The sequence below is a fragment of the Canis aureus genome, chromosome 14 (assembly GCF_053574225.1).
Source record: "Canis aureus isolate CA01 chromosome 14, VMU_Caureus_v.1.0, whole genome shotgun sequence".
NCBI lineage: Eukaryota > Metazoa > Chordata > Mammalia > Carnivora > Canidae > Canis > Canis aureus.
This window is the reverse complement of record NC_135624.1, coordinates 61,679,896-61,698,899: the sequence shown is the minus strand read 5'-3', so window position 1 is coordinate 61,698,899 and position 19,004 is coordinate 61,679,896. Positions and strand designations below refer to the sequence as shown.

The window sequence follows — 19,004 nt, the reverse complement described above, 5'->3', positions numbered from 1 at the left end:
CACGCTCAGTGGGGAATCTGCTTGAGGATTCTTTCTCTCCCTCTTCTTCAGTCTCTCCCCTTGCCTGCTAACTTACTCGGGCATACTCTCTCTCTAACAAATAATCTTTAAAAGAAAAGAAGGCTAGAAGTGGGGTGGGTAGGATGGGTAAAATAGGTGAACGGAATTAAGAGTCACAAATGTCCAGTTATAAAATAAATAAGTCACAGAGATTAAAAGGCATAATAAATATAGTTAGTAATGTTGTGTTAACATTATAAAAGAAAAAGAGAATAAACTAGAGAGAACATTTAACAGATTATGATTTCTTGTAAAGAACCTGAGCCAATCCTCAGGTCCTCCAGTCATTCTCTATTAATTCTTCAGGAAGAGTTCATGACAATAGTGTCATCAAATATTGATACCATATCAAGTGTTGATGATAGTTTATACATTTTGTATGTGAGAGTTGCTTTTGCTAGATATGAAAATCTTTAGCACACATTTTCCCCTTGAATATCGTAAATATGTTGTCCTACTTCCTATTGACAAAAAGTCTCACTATCAAAAGTCTAGCGACATTCCAATTTTCTTCTATTTTGCAAATGTAATGATACATTAAAATATGTTAAATTGGGGTATCTGTTATACTTTTGAAGTAATTCACACTATATTTCGTCAAATCTAAGATGACCTCAAATTTAAGAGTAGCATTATTTTCTGTATTGATGAACAAGGAAAAAAATATATTCCAATTTCAAGGATATTCAAATATAAAGAAATGTGGATTGTGGATGAAATTCAAACTACTCATTTTCTATTGCTGTATAACAATTTACTATAAACAGTACTAGAGGGATCCCTGGGTGGCGCAGCGGTTTGGCGCCTGCCTTTGGCCCAGGGCGCGATCCTGGAGACCCGGGATCGAATCCCACATCGGGCTCCCGGTGCATGGAGCCTGCTTCTCCCTCTGCCTGTGTCTCTGCCTCTCTCTCTCTCTCTGTGACTATCATAAATAAATAAATAAAATCTAAAAAAAAATAAAATAAAATAAACAGTACTAGAATAGAATCTTGAAAGAATGGGACATGGACCAAGTTCCTTTAATGATTGTGTATGAAAGGTACACAACTAGAGTAAGAAACCTGAATAATAGCATAGGTGAGCAGCATGAAGTTTCAGGTATTTGGAAATGTTCTATTTTGAAACGAGAATGAAGAGGCGCAAAGGAAAATGCAGTTTTGCCTGGACCCTCTCTTGCCAGTAGTGAGGAAGAAATTCTAAATTCAAAAAAATTCTAATTAAAAAAGAAAAAAAAAAAAGCCATACATTACAGAAGATGCTATCACACAGAGTCAAAGTATATGCTAATTCTTAAAATCCTACAGACGTTACTTCAAAAGTACAGTTTATTTAAAATGAAAGACAAATCCTAATGTCGAGTACTACTAATTCTTGTTCTCTAAGAAAGGGCAAAGAGGACCCAACATCAGATGAGAAGGTGAACACTTGATGCGTCAGTGACTGGGTCTGCGACCTTGACCTGCGACCTTGAACAAGTCACGCAGGCTGTCCGTGACCTTGAGCGAGTCACGCAGGCTGTCCGCGACCTTGACCGAGTCACGCAGGCTGTCCGTGACCTTGACCGAGTCTCGCAGGCTGTCCGTGACCTTGACCGAGTCTCGCAGGCTGTTCGCGACCTTGACGAGTCTCGCAGGCTGTCCGTGACCTTGACGGAGTCTCGCAGGCTGTCCGTGACCTTGAGCGAGTCTCGCAGGCTGTCCGTGACCTTGACTGAGTCACGCAGGCTGTCCGTGACCTTGACCGAGTCTCGCAGGCTGTCCGTGACCTTGACCGAGTCTCGCAGGCTGTTCGCGACCTTGACGAGTCTCGCAGGCTGTCCGTGACCTTGACGGAGTCTCGCAGGCTGTCCGTGACCTTGAGCGAGTCTCGCAGGCTGTCCGCGACCTTGAGTGAGTCTCGCAGGCTGTCCGCGACCTTGAGCGAGTCTCGCAGGCTGTCCGCGACCTTGAGCGAGTCACGCAGGCTGTCCGCGACCTTGACCGAGTCTCGCAGGCTGTCCGTGACCTTGAGCGAGTCACGCAGGCTGTCCGTGACCTTGAGCGAGTCACGCAGGCTGTCCGCGACCTTGAGCGAGTCTCGCAGGCTGTCCGCGACCAAGTGGAAGCGAACGGGGCCACACTGGCCTTCACGGCTCTAAAAATCACGACCCTATTAAATCCGTGGCGGTGCCCGGCCTGTAGCAGACGCCCCCAAACCATCCGTTAAACGTATAGAACGTCTTTAACTGGAATCCCAGAAATCCTGAAAACCTGGAGCTACCTATTAACTTTCGGGGTTTTATTTGTTAAATGAAGGGGCTTCGTCTTCTTGCTATAAAACTGAAGGATTCCGCTTCGCAACCCCAACACGTCGCTGGACCCTGGGACCGCCGTGCTCGGCCACGGAGCTAGACTCCGCGTCGCGCGTCCCGAGGCCCGCGGCCCCCGCCGACCCCGCACCTGCGCGCCGAGGCCTAGCCGGCCCCGCCCCCGCCACGCCCAAACCGGAAACCGGGGCCCGCCGCGCGCTCCCGGCCCCGCCCCCCGTGACGTCACCACCCGCCCCTTGACCTCGCGGTGCCGCCCCCTTCCCTGCCTGCCCGGAGCCGGCGGCGCGGCGGCGGCGGCGGCGTCTCTCGGAGGCGATGGAGGCGTCGGCGCCGGTGGCCGCGCCTCAGCGGGAAGAGGCGTCCTGCTCGTCCTGGGCGGCTGGCGGGTGAGAGGACCGGGGCGCGCGCAGAGCGGCGAGGGGTGGCGGGCGGCACCCGGTCCAGGGCGGCCGGCTGTGGGCTGCTCGGGCTCGGGCTCGGGCTCGGGCGGTAGGGAGCGCGCGCGAGGCCGCGGAGCCGGCGGAAGCGGCCCTGGCGGCGAGGGGGCGCGCGGGTGGGTGTGGCGCCGGGGCCCCCAGCGCTGCGGCTGCCGGCTTCGCTGAGGAGAAGGGCCCAGGTCGGCGTCCGCGGCGCTGTCTCAGCCCGAGGCGGGGCGGCCACCCTCTCAGTCACCGGCGCGTGTGGGGACGGGGCGCGGGTGTGACGGAGCGGGAAGACACGGCTGCTCCGTGCTCCGTGGAGAGTCCTGGCGCGGGCGCGGGCGGCCCGGCGCGAGCCCCGCACCCTCCCTCCTTGTTTTTTCGGTAAAAAAGAAAAGCTAAGAGCGCGGCTGTGCGGGATCCTGCACCGAGATCCTCCTTTGAAAACTATTACCAGAGGGAACCTGGTAAGGATGAATCAGGGCCAGTCAGGACGCCCGGAGGCCTCTGCTGACTACAGTTTAAAAAAAAAAAAAAAAGAAAGAAAATCCGGGAAAAAAACCCCACGAGTTAGTCATCCTTCTTTCCCAGTTGGTGTTAAGGTTTCTCACGTTTCTTGCGCTTCTACAGAATCGGGGAGGTTGGGGGGGGGCGGGGCGGGAGGATGTTCGTGTGGTTTCTTTTCAGTTATCTCGTAATTAATAAATTGGTTAGTTACATCCTGCCCGCCACCAGGATACAATATTCCAAAGATGGAAGTAATGGATATAGGAATTTTTTTTTTTTTTTTTTTTTTTTTTGAGCTAATGTGAGACTGTCCGTAAACCTGTGGCTTTTTCGCTGGTTCAAACTGAAGAGATGTCTCTGGTACCGTGATAACTGCCTGCCGAGGCCAACACAGCCACATTTTACGTGGGGGATATTATGTAATGCAAACAAAACGTCCCTCTATGTAAAGGATTTTTGATTGCTATGTTAGACCTTATTACAAAAATGACTTTTGAAGCATTCCAGGAAGGCAAAATTTTCTGAGGAGTGAGTGCCAGTCATATCATTAAGTGACAAAGCTGGTTAGAATGTAGCTGTTACCATGTTCGCCTAAGAGCTTTGCTGGCTAGACTATTGTCCTCCATGCAAGGAAGACAGCTAGTGAAAGTATACCAGGGATAAGAAAAGTGCGTGGGAAATTTTCATATTGCATTACTATGCCAAAACAGGGCATATTGTGTGTGTGTGTGTGTTTATTAGAGAAGTGATCTCCTAAACCCAGCTATCTCCTGGTTTGCTTTCATAATTGCAATCAGGAGTATTTCTAATAATTACCCACGTATCACTTAGCTAGAAGCTGATACTATTTGATAATACCAATCAGTGTTTGGTAAGATAAATGATAACATTTTGATTTGCTCTATTTACAAATCCTTTGGCTAATGTATCAATACCACACTTGGAAAATTGGGTTCCAAAACCTAGATTTCATGCTTTCGCATTATTTTTTAGAATTGTACAGTTGATAATTAGAGCTTCCCGGAACCTGGAATGGATTACACTTTTGCCAAGATAATATTGATCTTAGCTGCCACTGTGGCTCAGGCCAAAATGCCCCACCTCTGCTTGGGAACCATTTCTGTTTCCTAATGTTCATTCCTATTTTCATTTTTATTTGTATGCCATGCTGTGAAAAGGTTGAGCTGTGGTAAATGATACATTACTATATCTTATCATGCTAGTATCCTTTAAAAAAAAAAAAAAAGAAATTATTTCCTTAACATCTATACCCATCATGGGACTCGAATTCATAACCCTGAAATAGAGTGGCATGCTCTACCAACTGAACCGGCCTGCCTCCCCCCTTTTTTTAATTTTTAAAATTCATTTAACAGATGCTTTCTGAGTGCTTTCTTTATGCCTCCTATTAAGAGGCAGAAGGCGGTAGAGCATGGTGATCAAGAGTTAAACTGCTTAGGTTCAGATTCCGGCTCTTCTATTTACCTATTCTGGAATGTCTGGCAGGTTATTTAAATTAACTTTTGTGAGCCTCAGTATTTTTCCTCTGTTCAGTGGAGTTGGTAATAGTGCCTTTCTCATAAAGTTGTAAGGGTTAATGGAGTTAGTACATCTAAAGCACTTAAAACAATGTGTAACACAGTATTTGCTCTTAAATAATGAATGCCAGGTACAGTTTTAGGTATTTGAAACACATTAGTGAATTCTTCACAGATCATATATTCTCTTGGGGAAGGCAGACAATAAACAATTAATGAGGGATGCCTGGGTGGCTCAGTGGTTGAGTGACTCCAGGAGTGATCTCCGAGTCCCAGGATTGAGTCCCCCATCGGGCTGCCTGCATGGAGCCTGCTTCTCCCTCTGCCTATGTCTCTGCCTCTCTCTGTGTGTCTCTCATGAATGGATGAATAAAATCTTTTTTTAAAAAATAAATAATTGGGCAGCCCCGGTGGCATAGCGGTTTGGTGCCGCCTTCCTCCCAGGGCGTGATCCTGGAGACCCGGGATCGAATCCCACATCAGGCTCCCTGCATGGAGCCTGCTTCTCCCTCTGCCTGTTTCTCTCTCTCTCTCTCTAACATAAATAAAAAATCTTTTTAAAAAAATAAATAAATAAACAATTAATGATAAGTAATTTATAAGAAAATACAGCAGGGTAGTGAGTTATGGAATGACCTAAGGAGAAGGGGAGACATTTCATTGAAAGTGTAATCAGGAGTGGTCTATGTAATACTGTGAGTCTATATTTTAATTGAGACTTTTAATTGATAAAAGTCAGCTATTCTGAGATGTAAAAGAGGAACATTTCCAAGCAGAGAGAATAGGAAGTATAAAAACTGAAGTGATAGCATGCTTGGATTTTTGAGGAACAGCAAGGAGGCCAGTGTGGCTGAAGACAGTAAGAGGGAAAGTAGTGGGAGTTGTGATTGAAGGGGTACACCTAGGCTCTTTGAACATAGTAAGGTGTTTAAATTTTATTTGAAGAGTTACGGAAATTTACTGAATGTTAGTTCGAAGAGTTACGGAAATTTAGTGAAGGATAGTTGTAAGTTGAGGAATAATGTCTGACTGCATACTAAAAAAAATAGGCTTTAATACAGAGCATGAACTGAAGGGGGAGGGCAATAGTAGCACTAGAGAGACTAAGCCTTTGAAGTAGTTAAGATGACATATAATAATGGTTTGGCCTGAGATTGTACTAGCACACATGGAAAAAATGAAGGAATGGGCTAAGAAGATCTCTAGATTCTGGAACTGAGCAAGTGAATAAATGGTGGTACCAGAAACTGAGTTGGTAAAGACCAGAAAAGTATAGATTAAGCAGGGGGAGTTGAATTCTGTTTTGGGCTTGTTATATTCATGAAACCAATTAAACATCAGAAAAGAGAGATTGTTCTAGCAGATGTGGAAAGTCTGAATGTCAGAAGAGAGATTAAACATGGAGAAATATGTTTAGATATATCATCAGTATGGTAAATTCCATTGAATGAGATTATCTAGAAGAGAGTATATTAAACAAGGTATATGGGGCACTCCAAAAAAATTGCTGAAATACAGATCCATCAGAATGTATGTAAAACAAGATCTGATAACACCTGAGAATAAAACTATAGGCTGTGATTTTGTAGTATACACAGAGTAGGTGGTCAGTGAATTTAATTCTGACCTATTTTTAAAATTGAAATAAAGGGGTGGAAAATAAGATATATATCTGGTTTGTGAAATTCTCTTTAGTAACTGTCATGTATAATTGAATATTAGATTATAGAATGTGAATATTGAATAACCATACTTGCCCTTATAAGTTGTGTTTTATTTTTTCAGTGCAAATAAAAATTTGTCCATCATGTCAGCAGAATCTGTGGAGATTGATGATGCATTATACAGGTGAGAACCTTATGGAAACTGAGTTTCCTCATTTATTGTTCAAAGTAATGGAATACTATATTTGAAAATATCATTAGGCCTATGCAGAGTTTTGTAAATACATCCTAAGAGTTCCTCTGAGGTTAAAATTAGAGTTTTCTCTGATTTTTTTTTCTATACTTTGAAAGTTTGAATAATATTTAAATCTTAGTTGCTTTAGGTTTATGTGATATGACTAAGAATGATTTTGTTACCCACTGTAAAATATTCCTCTCATTTTTGAGCAGGAGTACATATTTATGTTCTAGATAGTGCAGGAATCTCATGAAAAATGGTCCATTTTGCTTCAATTATACGGTAACATCTAGGAAATATATTTACTTCAGTGTAATCTTGTTAACGTTACATGCTTGTACTATATAGTGATATCAAAATACTTTTATTAGAATTAAAGATAATTAAAAATACATACATTGCTAGCACTTTTTTTTTTTAAGTTACTGATTTATTTAAGTAATCTCTACACCCAATGTGGGGATTGAACTCAGGACCCCAAGATCAAGAGTCACATACATGTTCTTCCAACTGAACCAGCCAGGTACCCCTATATTGCTATCACTTCTAAGGTATTCTTTTAATACTTCAAGTTGTTTGTATGGAAAATACTATAATCTCAATTTAAAAGTTTTGGAATGCTTGGGTGGCTCAGCAGTTGAGTGTCTCTGCCTTTAGCTCAGGTCATGGTCCTGGGGTCCTGGGATTGAGTCCCGTGTCAGGCTCCCTGTAGGGAGCCTGCTTCTCCCTCTTCCTATGTCTCTGCCTCTCTCTGTGTGTCTCATGAATAAATAAAAATCTTAAAAAAAAAAAAAAAGTAAATAAAATTTTTAGATTTCTTCTCTATATAATTATGAAAAATATTTTATGTATATAGAGTTTGGAACAATGGGCTATTTATTTTGAAAACTTTTTTATATTTTTTATGTGGGATTCAGAGTCAATTTTGAGCATTTTATGAGGAGCTAATATATACCACCTAATCGGTGGATTTCAGTTTGTTTTGTACTGTACACTAGGAAAAAGAGATAAAAGACTATAAACTTTGTTTTGTTTTATGAAAATTCTTTTGCCCTAAGGTTTCCTGATTATAAATATACCTTAGAAATCACCTTAAGTTTGGATTCTTAATCTATAATTATGATCTTAACATCCTTTTGATCATATTTTTGGGGTAATAAATGGCAGTTTCTTGGAATAGCATTAGCTAGTTTTATTCATTGTTTACTTACGATCTTTGTAAAACTTTTTTATATCCCTCCAACCTTATAATGGCTGATTAATGAACATAATTTTCAGTAAACTAGAGATTAAGTTTTCCATTTGCAAATTGTGTAAGTAGGCTGCAGTTTGCTTGAGTGAAAAATACAGAATATTGTAGTTTATATATGATCAGGTATTACTGGATCATAAAGTAGTTCTATTTTTAATTTTTTGAGGAACCTCCATACTGTTTTCCATAGGAGCTAGACCACTTTACCTTTTTACCAACAGTGCACATTACATGGGTGATGTGCAATTTCTCCACATTCTTGCCAACAGTTGTTATTTTCTGGCATTTTGTTTTTTATAATGGCCATCCATTACAAAAGATTTCATTACTTAGGATACAGCATTAGCATGCCCATCATGTGGTTTCAGTTCCCCTTATTGCCATGTCCCATAGGGATAATGCCATGGGCCTAAATGGATTCTTTGCAGATAAAGGGTTTACATCACAGGTGAGATACACTGCATTTGGGGGACCCACCATTTTATGTCAAACAGTAAGCAAGCCTGCTCTTTGTCGTAGAGAATCACCTCATCCCTCAATTTTATATGCTGCAAACAAGACCCTCAAGTAAAGAACAGTCAGGACCGTGCTTGCTAGGCATATCTAGAGAGACATGTAGGAGCGTGAATGACCCATGAAGGAGTGTCTTCCAACATAAATAAATTTTTTTTTCAGTTTTATTGAAGTAGAACTGATATATAATAAACTGTACATATTTAAAGTATACAACTTGACATGTTTTGACATACATATATGTTAATGAAATCACCAACATAATACACCAAAATGTAGATACTGACTATATCCATCACACCTAGACATTTTCTTTGTGCCCCTTTATAATACCTCTGCCTTTCTCTCTCCACCTGCCATTTCAGGCAACAACTGATGAGTTTTTTGTCACTGTAGAATACTTTGCATTTTCTGGAATTTTATATTAATGGAATGGTACAGTATGTACATATTTGAGGGTGCTGGCTTCTTTCAGCATAATGATTTTGAAATTCATCTATATTGTTTTACCAGTAATTTGTTCCTTTTAACATATGGACATATTACAATTTTTTTAACCATTTAAAAAAAATTTTTCTTATTTAAATTCAATTTAATTTACATATAATGTATTTTTAGTTTCCAAGGTAGAATTCAGTGACTCATCAGTTTCCTTATAGCACTAATGTTTTAGCACCCCAGTTGAAGATTATTTATCCTCATTGAATTCACTGGGTATTGGGACACCTTGGTGGCTCAGTGTTTGAGCATCTGCCTTCAACTCAGGGCATTGATCCTGGAATCCTGAGATCAAGTCCCACATCAGGCTCCCTGTTGGGAGCCCACTTCTCCACTTCTCCCTCTGCCTATGTCTCCACTTCTCTCTCTGAGTCACTCATGAATAAAATAAAATCTTAAAAAAAAAAAAATTTCCTGAGTATCTATCTTTGGCAGAATTCAGTAGAGTAAATATCTGTTGATTTATTTCTGGAATCTTCTCTTTTAATAATCTATGTTTCACTTTACAACAATGTCACACTGCCTTACTTACTATAGCTCTATCATACATCTTGGAGTCTAGGAGTCTGATTCCTCCAACTTTGATTTTTTTGAAGAGTTGGTTTGGATCTTATATGTCCTTTGAATTTCCACATACATTTTAGAATCAGCTTGTCAATTAAAAAAAATCCTACTGGAATTTTGTTTGAGTTTGTGTTGAATCTTTAGTTCAATTTTGGGAATATTGACATTTTAAAAATATTGAATTTTAAGATCCATTAATAAACGTGGTATGTCTGTCAATTCATTTCTTTAGTCTCTCCTAATAGTGTTATATAATTATCGGTGTGTGATTTTTCCACAGCTTTTATCTAATTTTTCCCTAAGTAATTTTTATTTTTATACTTTTATAAATGGTAGTCTTTAAGTTTCAGTTACCAATTATTCATTACTTTTAAATTCAAGCTCAGTTGATTTTTAAATAATTATTCTTATCCAGCAATCTTGCTTCACTTACTTGTTTTAGTGAGTTTTTTTTAGACTCCATAGGATTTTCTACACAGACATATGTGGTTTGAAAATAAAGAAGTTTTACTTCTTCCTTTTCAGTGTAGATATATGCCTTTCATTTCTATGTCTCACCTTATCATACTGATTAGAAGATCCAATACAGTGTTAAATGGAAGTGGTAAAGGTGGACAACCTCACTTTGTTCTTGATGTTTGTTGGAAAAACGTATATTCTTCTATGAACATTCATTCAGCTGTGTTGCTAGCTGTAGGTTTTTCATAGATGCCCTTTCATAGGTTGAGGAAATTTCTTTCTATTACTAGTTTGCTTAAAGTTTTGTTTTTTGGTGTTTCTTTTTTAAGTCAGAAATAGATACCGAGTTTGTCAAACACTTCTGCATTCATTGAAGTGATTGTATGCATTTCATTTTAGTCTTTTAATATAGTGAATTACAAGGATGGCTTTTAGATTATTATATGACCCTTGCATTCTGATTCTAGGATAAAACTCATTTGGTCATGATGTGTGTGTGTGTGTGTGTGTGTGTGTGTGTGTGTGTAGAGAGAGAGAGATGATTATATATATATATGATTGTATATATATGCTTGAGAGATGCTGTGTTTGGGGGCAAGTAGACCACTATGATGCCTTTCATACTGAACTCAGGGTTCAGTTATATACACACACACACACAAATTCTGTTAAGAATTTTTGCATCTGATTACATAAGACTGATGAATCACTGAATTCTACCTCTGAAACTAATAATACTCTATATGTTAATTAATGAATTTAAATTTAAAAATGTGAAAAAAGAATTTTTGCATCTGTGTATGTGATGGATTGTTGTGGACTATTTTTTAATTCAGTGATTTTGTTTTATCAGGGCAATGCTGATCTTATAGGATGAGCTGCGAAATATTTCTTCAAATTTCTAAAAAGTGTGTGTAGAGTTGGTATTATTTCCTCCTTAGATTTTTGGTAGAAATAACAATAGAGTTATCTAGTCTTTGTGGGAAAGTTTTAATTACAAATTTAACATCTAATAGACATGGTAACATTCAAGTAATATATAGTTGACCCTTAGCATAGGCTTAAATTGCTCAGGTCCACCTATATGTGGATGTTTTTCAATAAATATACTGGAAATTTTTTGAAAATTTGCAATAATTTGAAAAAACACAAACCACACAGCCTAGAAATACCTAAAAATTAACAAAAGGCATGTAAATGTATAAAATGTATGTAGAGACTAGTCTGTTTTATCCATTACTACCACAAAATATGCACATGTATTATTAAAAATAGTTTATCAAAACTTATGCACACAAACGGAGTATACATGGTACCATTTGTAGTCAAGAGAAATGTAAACAAACATAAAAATGCAGTATTAAATCATAATGGCAAAACTAATATAACACTGTATGTTAACTAAAGGGAATTAAAGGAAAAACTTTAAAAATCACAGCTATATAAAATTAACTGTAGTGCCTACTTGTACTAGTGTATAAAATTTGAAGCCACTTCCTGTTGCTATTGTGGTGAACTCAAGTGTTGGCGAGTATCCCCTTAAAATACCAGGGGATGCTAATTTCTTAGTGTGAGCAGCCTCTCTCTTCAGTAAATTTTGTATCCTAGTAAAATGATTTCACAGTTCTCACCTATTTTTCAATGTGTTTAGTGGAATACTGTAAACCTTGAATAACACTATGGGTCTCAGAGTGTCACCAGCAACTCTAGAAGCGCTCCCTAAAAGTAGAGAAAAGTCATGACATTGCAAGAAAAGGTTAAATTACCTAGCGTACCATAGATTGAAATCTGCATCTATGGTTACCTGCCATTTCAAGACGAATAAATTCAGCATAACGGGGAAGGAAATGGAACTTGGGAAGGGAATGTGGGAATCTGAAGCTGCAGCTCCACCAGCAGACACAAAAACCTTGCACTTCTTGTAAAATACTTTTTTTTTTTTATCTTGTATTGAAAATGCAGCTTTTTATGTGGGTATGCGAGTTGCTCTAAGACATGCTTATATACTCTAATATGATTTGAGAAAAAGCAAACTCCATATAAGACAACTTAAAACAAACAGAAGATGAAGGTAAAGCTGGAGAATTTAATGCCAGCAAAGGATGGTTTGATGATTTAGAAAGAGACTTGGCTTTAAAAATGTCAAGATAAGAGGAGAAGCACTTGCTGAACAAAAGGCAGCAGTTAAGTTCCAGATGCCTTTTAAGAAAATCAATACGGAGGGGATGCCTGGGTGGCTCTGGTTGAGTGTCTGCTTTTGGCTCAGGTCAAAAGAGAGCAGACTCCCTGGAGTCTTGGGATCAGGTCCCACATCAGGCTCCCTGCAGGCAGCCTGCTTCTCCCTCTGTCTGTCTCTGCCCCTCTCTCTGTGTCTCTCATGAATAAATAAATAAAATATTTTTTTAAAATATCATTATGGAGAAAAAATATACCTGAACAGGTTTTTAATGCAGATGAAAGTGGCCTATCCTGGGGGAAAAAAATGGCATAAAGATTTATAAGTAAGGAAGAGAAACAAGTACCACGATTTAAGACAGGAAGGGATAGGCTAACTCAACTATTTTATGTAAATGCATTTGGGTTTATGATCAGGACTGCCCTTGTCTATAAAGCTGCTAAGTATTGCCACTTCTACCTCCCCACCCCTGCCCCTGAGCCTTAAAGGGAAAAAGTAAACACCAGCCACTAGTCTTTTGGTTGTACTACAAAAAGGCCTGAACACTAAAACTCTTTATTCTGAATTGGTTCTGTCGATGTTTTGTCTCTGAAATTAAGAAGTACCTTGCTAGTAAGGGGCTGTCTTTTAATATTCTTTTGATATTGGAGCAGCATGCTATTGGCCCCCCAGAACCCTGAGTTCAGTACAAAAGGCATCATAGTGGTCTTCTTGCCCCCAAATATAGCATCTCTCAATCAGCCTTTAGATCAGGGGGTCATAAGGATCTTTAAGGCTTATTACACATGGTACCCTATTAAAATGATTATTAACGCTATGGAATAGAACTCCAATAGAGAGAACATTATGGGAAGGATTACAATGTTGAAGATACTATCATTAGTATAGAAAATGCCATGAAAGCATTCATGCCCAGAACAGTAAATTCCTACTGGAGAAAACTATGTAGAGACGTTATATGTGACTTCACAGGATTTATGACAGAGCAAATCAAGGAAATTAGGATACGGTAAAAATAAAAAAGGAAGGGCAGGTGATGGGTTTCAAGATATGGAGTTTGGAGAAATTCAGGAGCTAATAGACACCCCAGCAGAGGAATTAACAGAAAAAGACTTGATGGAAATAAGCACTTCCAAACAGTGCCAGATGATGTGTAAGAAGATGTATGAGAAGCACTGCCAGAAAACAAATTGATGTTTGACAGTCTGGCAGAAAGGTTCTCATTATTGAAGACTGCTTTTGACTTTTATGACTTGGACCCTTCTATGATATGGGCACTGAAACTAAAACAAATTATGGAAGAAGGACTGGTACCATATAAAAACATCTTTAGAGAAATGAAAAAGCAAAAAACAGACAAATCATGTTTGTATTTCCATAAAGTTACACTGAGCGTGCTTGTATTTCTTGCCTACCCTTCCCCTTCCTCTACCTCTTCTACCTCTGGCAGCAAGACCACCCCTTCTACTTCTCCTCCAATATGAAGACAGGAAAATGAAGACCCTTATGATCTGCTTCCACTTAATAAATAGTAAATGATCACCATGCTGCACAGTTCATAAACTGATTTGTTGTGTGTGTGTATCTTCATTTGAGAAACTAATAGCTATACAGCAAGAACTGTATGAGACCTTTTGGTGTCATCATCATCAAAGTATTCATTGTGTAGAACATCATGTACAACCCTCATGGAAGTGGATAGCCTATCCTTGCATAGGCATAAGGTGAATATGTAATACAAAATTAATGTGTTATCTTACCATTTCATATCTTTGCTTTCAAAAAATTGCCTTACTGGGGGATCCCTGGGTGGTTCAGTGGTTTAGCGCCTGCCTTTGGCCCAGGGCGCGATCCTGGAGTCCTGGGATCAAGTCCCGTGTCGGGCTCCTGGCACGGAGCCTGCTTATTCCTCTGCCTGTGTCACTGCCCCCCCACCCCGTCTATCATAAATAAATAAGTCTTTAAAAAAAGAAAATTGCCTTACTGTACAGTACGACCCCCCCCCCCATCATTGGAGAAACTGCTTATCAGCTTCTCATTACAAGTAAGTGGGGTTTTTAGAAAATGTAACAATGTTTCTAATACCATATAGGTGTATGACTACAATAATACATGCCATGAAAATTTTGTAAAGAGGGTGCCTGGGTAGCTCAGCCAGTTAAGCACCTGCCTTCAACTCAGATCATGATCCCAGGGCCCTGGGATTGAGTCCTGCATGGGCTCCCTGCTCAGCAGGGACCCTGGTTCTCCCTCTGCCTCACCTCCCAAACATGTGCACGTGTTCTTTCTCTCTCTCTCTTTTTCTCTCTTTCTCACAAAAATAAATTAAGGGCAGCCTGGGTGGCTCAGTGGTTTAGCGCCATCTTCAGCCCAGGGTGTGATCCTGGAGACCCGGGATCCAGTCCCACATCAGGTTCCCTGCATGGAACCTGCTTCTCCCTCTGCCTGTGTCTCTGTCTCTCTCTCTCTCTCTGTCTCTCTCTTCTCTCTTTCTCTCTCTGTGTCTTTCATGGATAAATAAAATAAAACCTTTAAAAAATAATAATAAATAAGTAAATTAAAAATCTTTCCAAATTTTTTGTTAAGATTTACTTATTAGTATATAAGCTAGGCTACCCTGAAGCAATTGAATCAGTTATGCTAGGCTACCAAAAGCAATCTTGTTGCTGCTACTTTGTTTTTAATACATGGATTGTTAAGCCTATAAGTACAGATTCTGTTTCTTGGTATCTTTTTATTTTTCATCTAGTGTTAATAATACATATAACATCTACAGTGTTTTGTATAGTAAGACAACATTGATGCAGGTACTGATGATTCATCTTGTAAACAGGATAATAATTTACAGTATAATACAGTATAGCACTGTAAATGTATTTTCCTTATGATTTTTTAATAGTATTTTCTGTAGCTTACTTCATTGTAAGAATACAGATTGTAATATGTAGAACATACAAAATATGTTAATTGACTGTTTTTGTTATTGGTAAAGCTTCCAGTCAACAGTAGGCTATCATTAGTTAAGTTTTTGTGAGTCAAAAGTTAGACACAGGTTTTTGACTGTGTGGAGGGTTGGTGCCCCTAGCTCCAACATTGTTTAAGGGTCAAGTGCATTTTGAGAGAGCTTTGATAGTTTGTCTCTTTTATAAAATATATTTATATCTTAGTGGTTGAATTTAGTGGCATAAAATTGTTTGTAATTTTCCCTGAATATCCTTTTTAACGTCTGTAGAACCTGAAATGATGTTCCTTCACTTATTTTTATTACTGGTAGTTTTTCTTTTTTCCTGATCATTCTGGCTAGAGGTTTATTGATTTTATTTGAACCCCAAAGAACCAGCTTTTCATTCAGTTGATTTTTCTGTGTTATTTTCCTGTTTTGTATCAGTGATTTCTGTCTTTTGGGGCTTTTTCTTCTGCTTACTTTGATATCAATTTGCTTTTCTTTTTCTAATTTTTTTTATTCCAGTATAATTTACATACAGTGAGTGTTAGATTAGTTTCAGATGTAAGTATAATGATTCAGCACTTTTCATACATTACTCTGCTTATCAGGGTAAGTGTACTCTTTAATCTCTGTCACCTAATTTGACCTATTCCCTCCCCCCTCCCTTTCTGGTAACCAACCATCCATTTGTTCTCTGTAGTCCATTTCTTTGTCTCTATTTTTCCTTTACTCCTTTGTTTCTTAAATTCTGCATGAGTGAAATCATATGGTATTTGCCTTTCTCTGTCATTCTGCTTATCTTTCCACTCTCTAGTTCCATCCATGTTGTAGGAAATGGTACGATTTCTTTCTTTTTCATGGCTAAATGATACCCCATTTTTTTATGAGTACCACATATTCATTATCCATTCATCTATTGATGGACTGTTGGGCTGCTTCCATGATTTGGCTATTCTAAATAATAGTGCAAGAAACAGAGGTGCATGTATCCCTTTGAATTAGTGTTCTTGTATTTTATGTGTAAATACCAGTAGTGCAATTAGTATTGAAAGATAGTTCTATTTTTAACTTTCTGAGGAACCTCCATACTGTTTTCCATGGTGGTTGCACCAGGTTGCATTCCCACAAACAGTGCATGAGGGTTTCTTTTTCTCCACATCCTCACCAACACTTGTTTCTTGTGTTTTTGATTTTTAGCTATTCTGACAGATGCAAGTTAATATCTCGTTGTAGTTTTGATTTGCATTTCCCTTATGATGCTTAACGTTAAGCATCTTTTCATATGTCTGTTAGCCGTCTGTTGTCTTTAGAAAAAAAGTCTGTTCTTGTCCTCTGTCCATTTTTAAATTGAATTACTTGGGATTTTTTGACTGTTGTATAAGTTACATATATATTTTGGATACTAGCCGTTTATCAGATATGTTATTATCTTGTCCCACTCAGTAGATTTTTAGTTTTATTGATTATTTCCTTCACTGTGCAGAAGCTTCTTATTTTGTTGTAGTTCCAATAGTTTATATTTGCTTTTATATCCCTTGCCTCAGGAGACATATGTTCCTATGGCCCATGTCAGAGACATTACTGCCTGTGCCCTCTTCTGGGATTTAATGGTTTCAGGTCTCACATTTTGGTCTTCTTTTTCCATTTTGAATTTATTTTTGTGTATAGTCTTAAGAAAGTGGTCCAGTTTCATTATTTTGCATGTTGCTTTCCAGGTTTCCCAACACCATTTGTTGAACAGACTTTTTCCCATTGTATATTCTTTTCTCCTTTGTTGAGGATTTATTAACCATATTATGGTGAATTCATTTCTGGGTTTTCTATTCTGTTCCATTGGTCTCTGTTATTATTTTTGTGCCAGTACCATACAAATTTGATGACTGCAGCTTTTGTAACATTCCTTGAAGTCTGGAATTGTGATACCTCCAGTTTTGTTTTTTGTTTTTCAGGATTACTTTGGCTGTTGGGGGTCTTTGGTGGTTCCATATACATTTTAGGATTGTTTATTGTAGTTCTGTGAAAAATGCGGTTGGTATTTTGATAGCTAATTAAATCTGTAGATTGCTTTGGTAGTGTAGACATTTTAATAATATTTGTTCTTTCAATCCATGAGCATGGAATGTCTTTGCTTAATTTCAGTTTCTTTCATCAGTGTTTTGTACTTGTCAGAGTACAGATGTCTTACTTCTTTGGGTAAGTTTATTCCTAGGTTTTTATTATTCTTGGTGCAGAAAACAATGGGATTGTTTTTCTTAATTTCTCTTGTAGTTGCTTCATTGTTGGTATATAGAAATGCAAGTTGAGATCAATTTTTGAGACCTTTATTCTTTAGTAATATGTCCATTTCATGCTAAAAATATCCCTCTAAACACTGTATATGTATCTAATGGATATGTCTTCATTTGCACTCAGTTCAGAAAACTGTAACTTTTAAATTTATTTTTAGAAGTGTATTATCTGTATTCTAAATATTGAGACATTTTTCAGAGATCTATTAATCTCGGTCGCTTTTTTAAAGATTTATTCATTCATTCATTCATAAGAGACGCACAGAGGGAGGCAGAGACATAGGGAGAGAGATAAGCAGGCTCCCCACATAGAGCCTGATGCAGGACTCAATCCCAGGATACCGGGACCATGACCTGTGCCAAAGGCAGACACTCAACCACTGAGCCACCCGGGTGCCCCTCTATGGTTAATCTCTATTTCAATTCCATTGGTATCAGTGGATAAGCTTTGTATAATTTCATATTTTTTTAGTGTTTTGCTACAGAATATGATCCATCTTATCATTGTTCTATGTGCATTTGAAGAGAATGTGTATTCTGTTGTTTGTTAGATTGTCCTGTCAATGTCAATTAAGTCAGATTGATAGTTTTTCAAGTATTCTATATCATAACTGATTTTCTGTCTAGTCTTTATTACCAGTTATTGAGAAAGTAGTGTTGTCTGTCGTTTTTGTTTGACATTTCTCATTTCAGTTCTATCAGTTTTTGCTTTGTGTAGTTTGAGCATCTGTTATTATGCATAAACTTTTATAACTGTTATATCCTCTTAATGTATTGACTCTTATCATTTTGAAATGGCTGTCTTTATCCTGGTAGTTTTCTTTGTTCAGAAATCTATTTGTCTAATATTAATAGAGCCATTCCAGTTTTCTCCTGATTATTGGTAGCATTATCTATCTTTATATACTCATTTACTCTTATTTGTGTATTTAAATTTGGCCCCTTATAAATAGAATATAGTAGGATTTTTCTTTTTATTCAGTCTACCAATCTTGTCTTTTAAGACACGATTGTCTTTTAAGACATTGGGGTCTTTAGACCATTTACATTTAATGTGAAACATTGATATCCTTTTGCTTTCTCATTGATCTCTTACTGATTTTCCAATTTTTCCTATTTTTTTGAATAGTTGAACATTTATTATTATATTTCATCTCCTTTGTTGGCATAATACTATACTTTTTCCTTGTTTAATGATTATGGCATGTAGCATATATCTTTAATATATTATAGTGTATGGTCAAATAATACTCTATCACTTCCTGTGTGGTATGGGATGTTAAAACAGTATACTTCCATTTCTCTTATCCCAGGATTTGACCTATTGTTTTCTTACATTTTACTTTTACATGTGTTAGACATTTACAGTGCATTATCATTTTGGGCTTAAACAGTCAACTGTCTTTAAAAGAGAATTTATAAATAGCAGAACAGTGTTTTTGTATTTATTCATATATTTGTCATTTCTGGTATTCTCTGTTCCTTGTGTAAGTTAAGATTTCCATCTGGTATCATTTCCCATCTGCCTGAGGATTTAGTGTAGCATTATTTATTGTAAAGGTCTGTCAGC

General features: G+C 38.3%; 2 protein-coding genes across 9 annotated transcripts in view; one reads left to right on the top strand and one right to left on the bottom strand.

Moving 5' to 3' along the window:
* Nucleotides 1-1,052: 1,052 nt before the first annotated feature.
* Nucleotides 1,053-2,517, bottom strand: LOC144283720 (uncharacterized). 8 transcript variants are annotated; one of them, XM_077848199.1, is made up of 4 exons: nt 2,128-2,517; nt 2,038-2,097; nt 1,805-1,887; nt 1,053-1,773 (listed from the first exon to the last, which is right to left on the bottom strand). In XM_077848199.1, the coding sequence occupies exons 1-4, from the start codon at nt 2,259-2,261 to the stop codon at nt 1,469-1,471; spliced, it is 582 nt and encodes a 193-aa protein (XP_077704325.1). In that variant the 5' UTR covers nt 2,262-2,517; the 3' UTR covers nt 1,053-1,468. The 8 variants fall into 8 exon arrangements, with proteins under 8 accessions (XP_077704325.1, XP_077704326.1, XP_077704327.1 ...); XM_077848200.1 differs by having other exon boundaries at nt 2,068-2,097; nt 2,128-2,516; XM_077848201.1 differs by having other exon boundaries at nt 2,038-2,067; nt 2,128-2,516.
* A 94-nt stretch (nt 2,518-2,611) lies between these two features.
* Nucleotides 2,612-19,004, top strand: part of UBA6 (ubiquitin like modifier activating enzyme 6) — an 83,238-nt gene continuing 66,845 nt past the window's right edge. The window contains exons 1-2 of the mRNA XM_077848184.1: nt 2,612-2,757; nt 6,621-6,683. Of these exons, the coding sequence (XP_077704310.1) occupies nt 2,687-2,757; nt 6,621-6,683 (134 nt within the window). The 5' untranslated portion in view covers nt 2,612-2,686. The remainder of the gene's footprint in view (nt 2,758-6,620; nt 6,684-19,004) is intronic.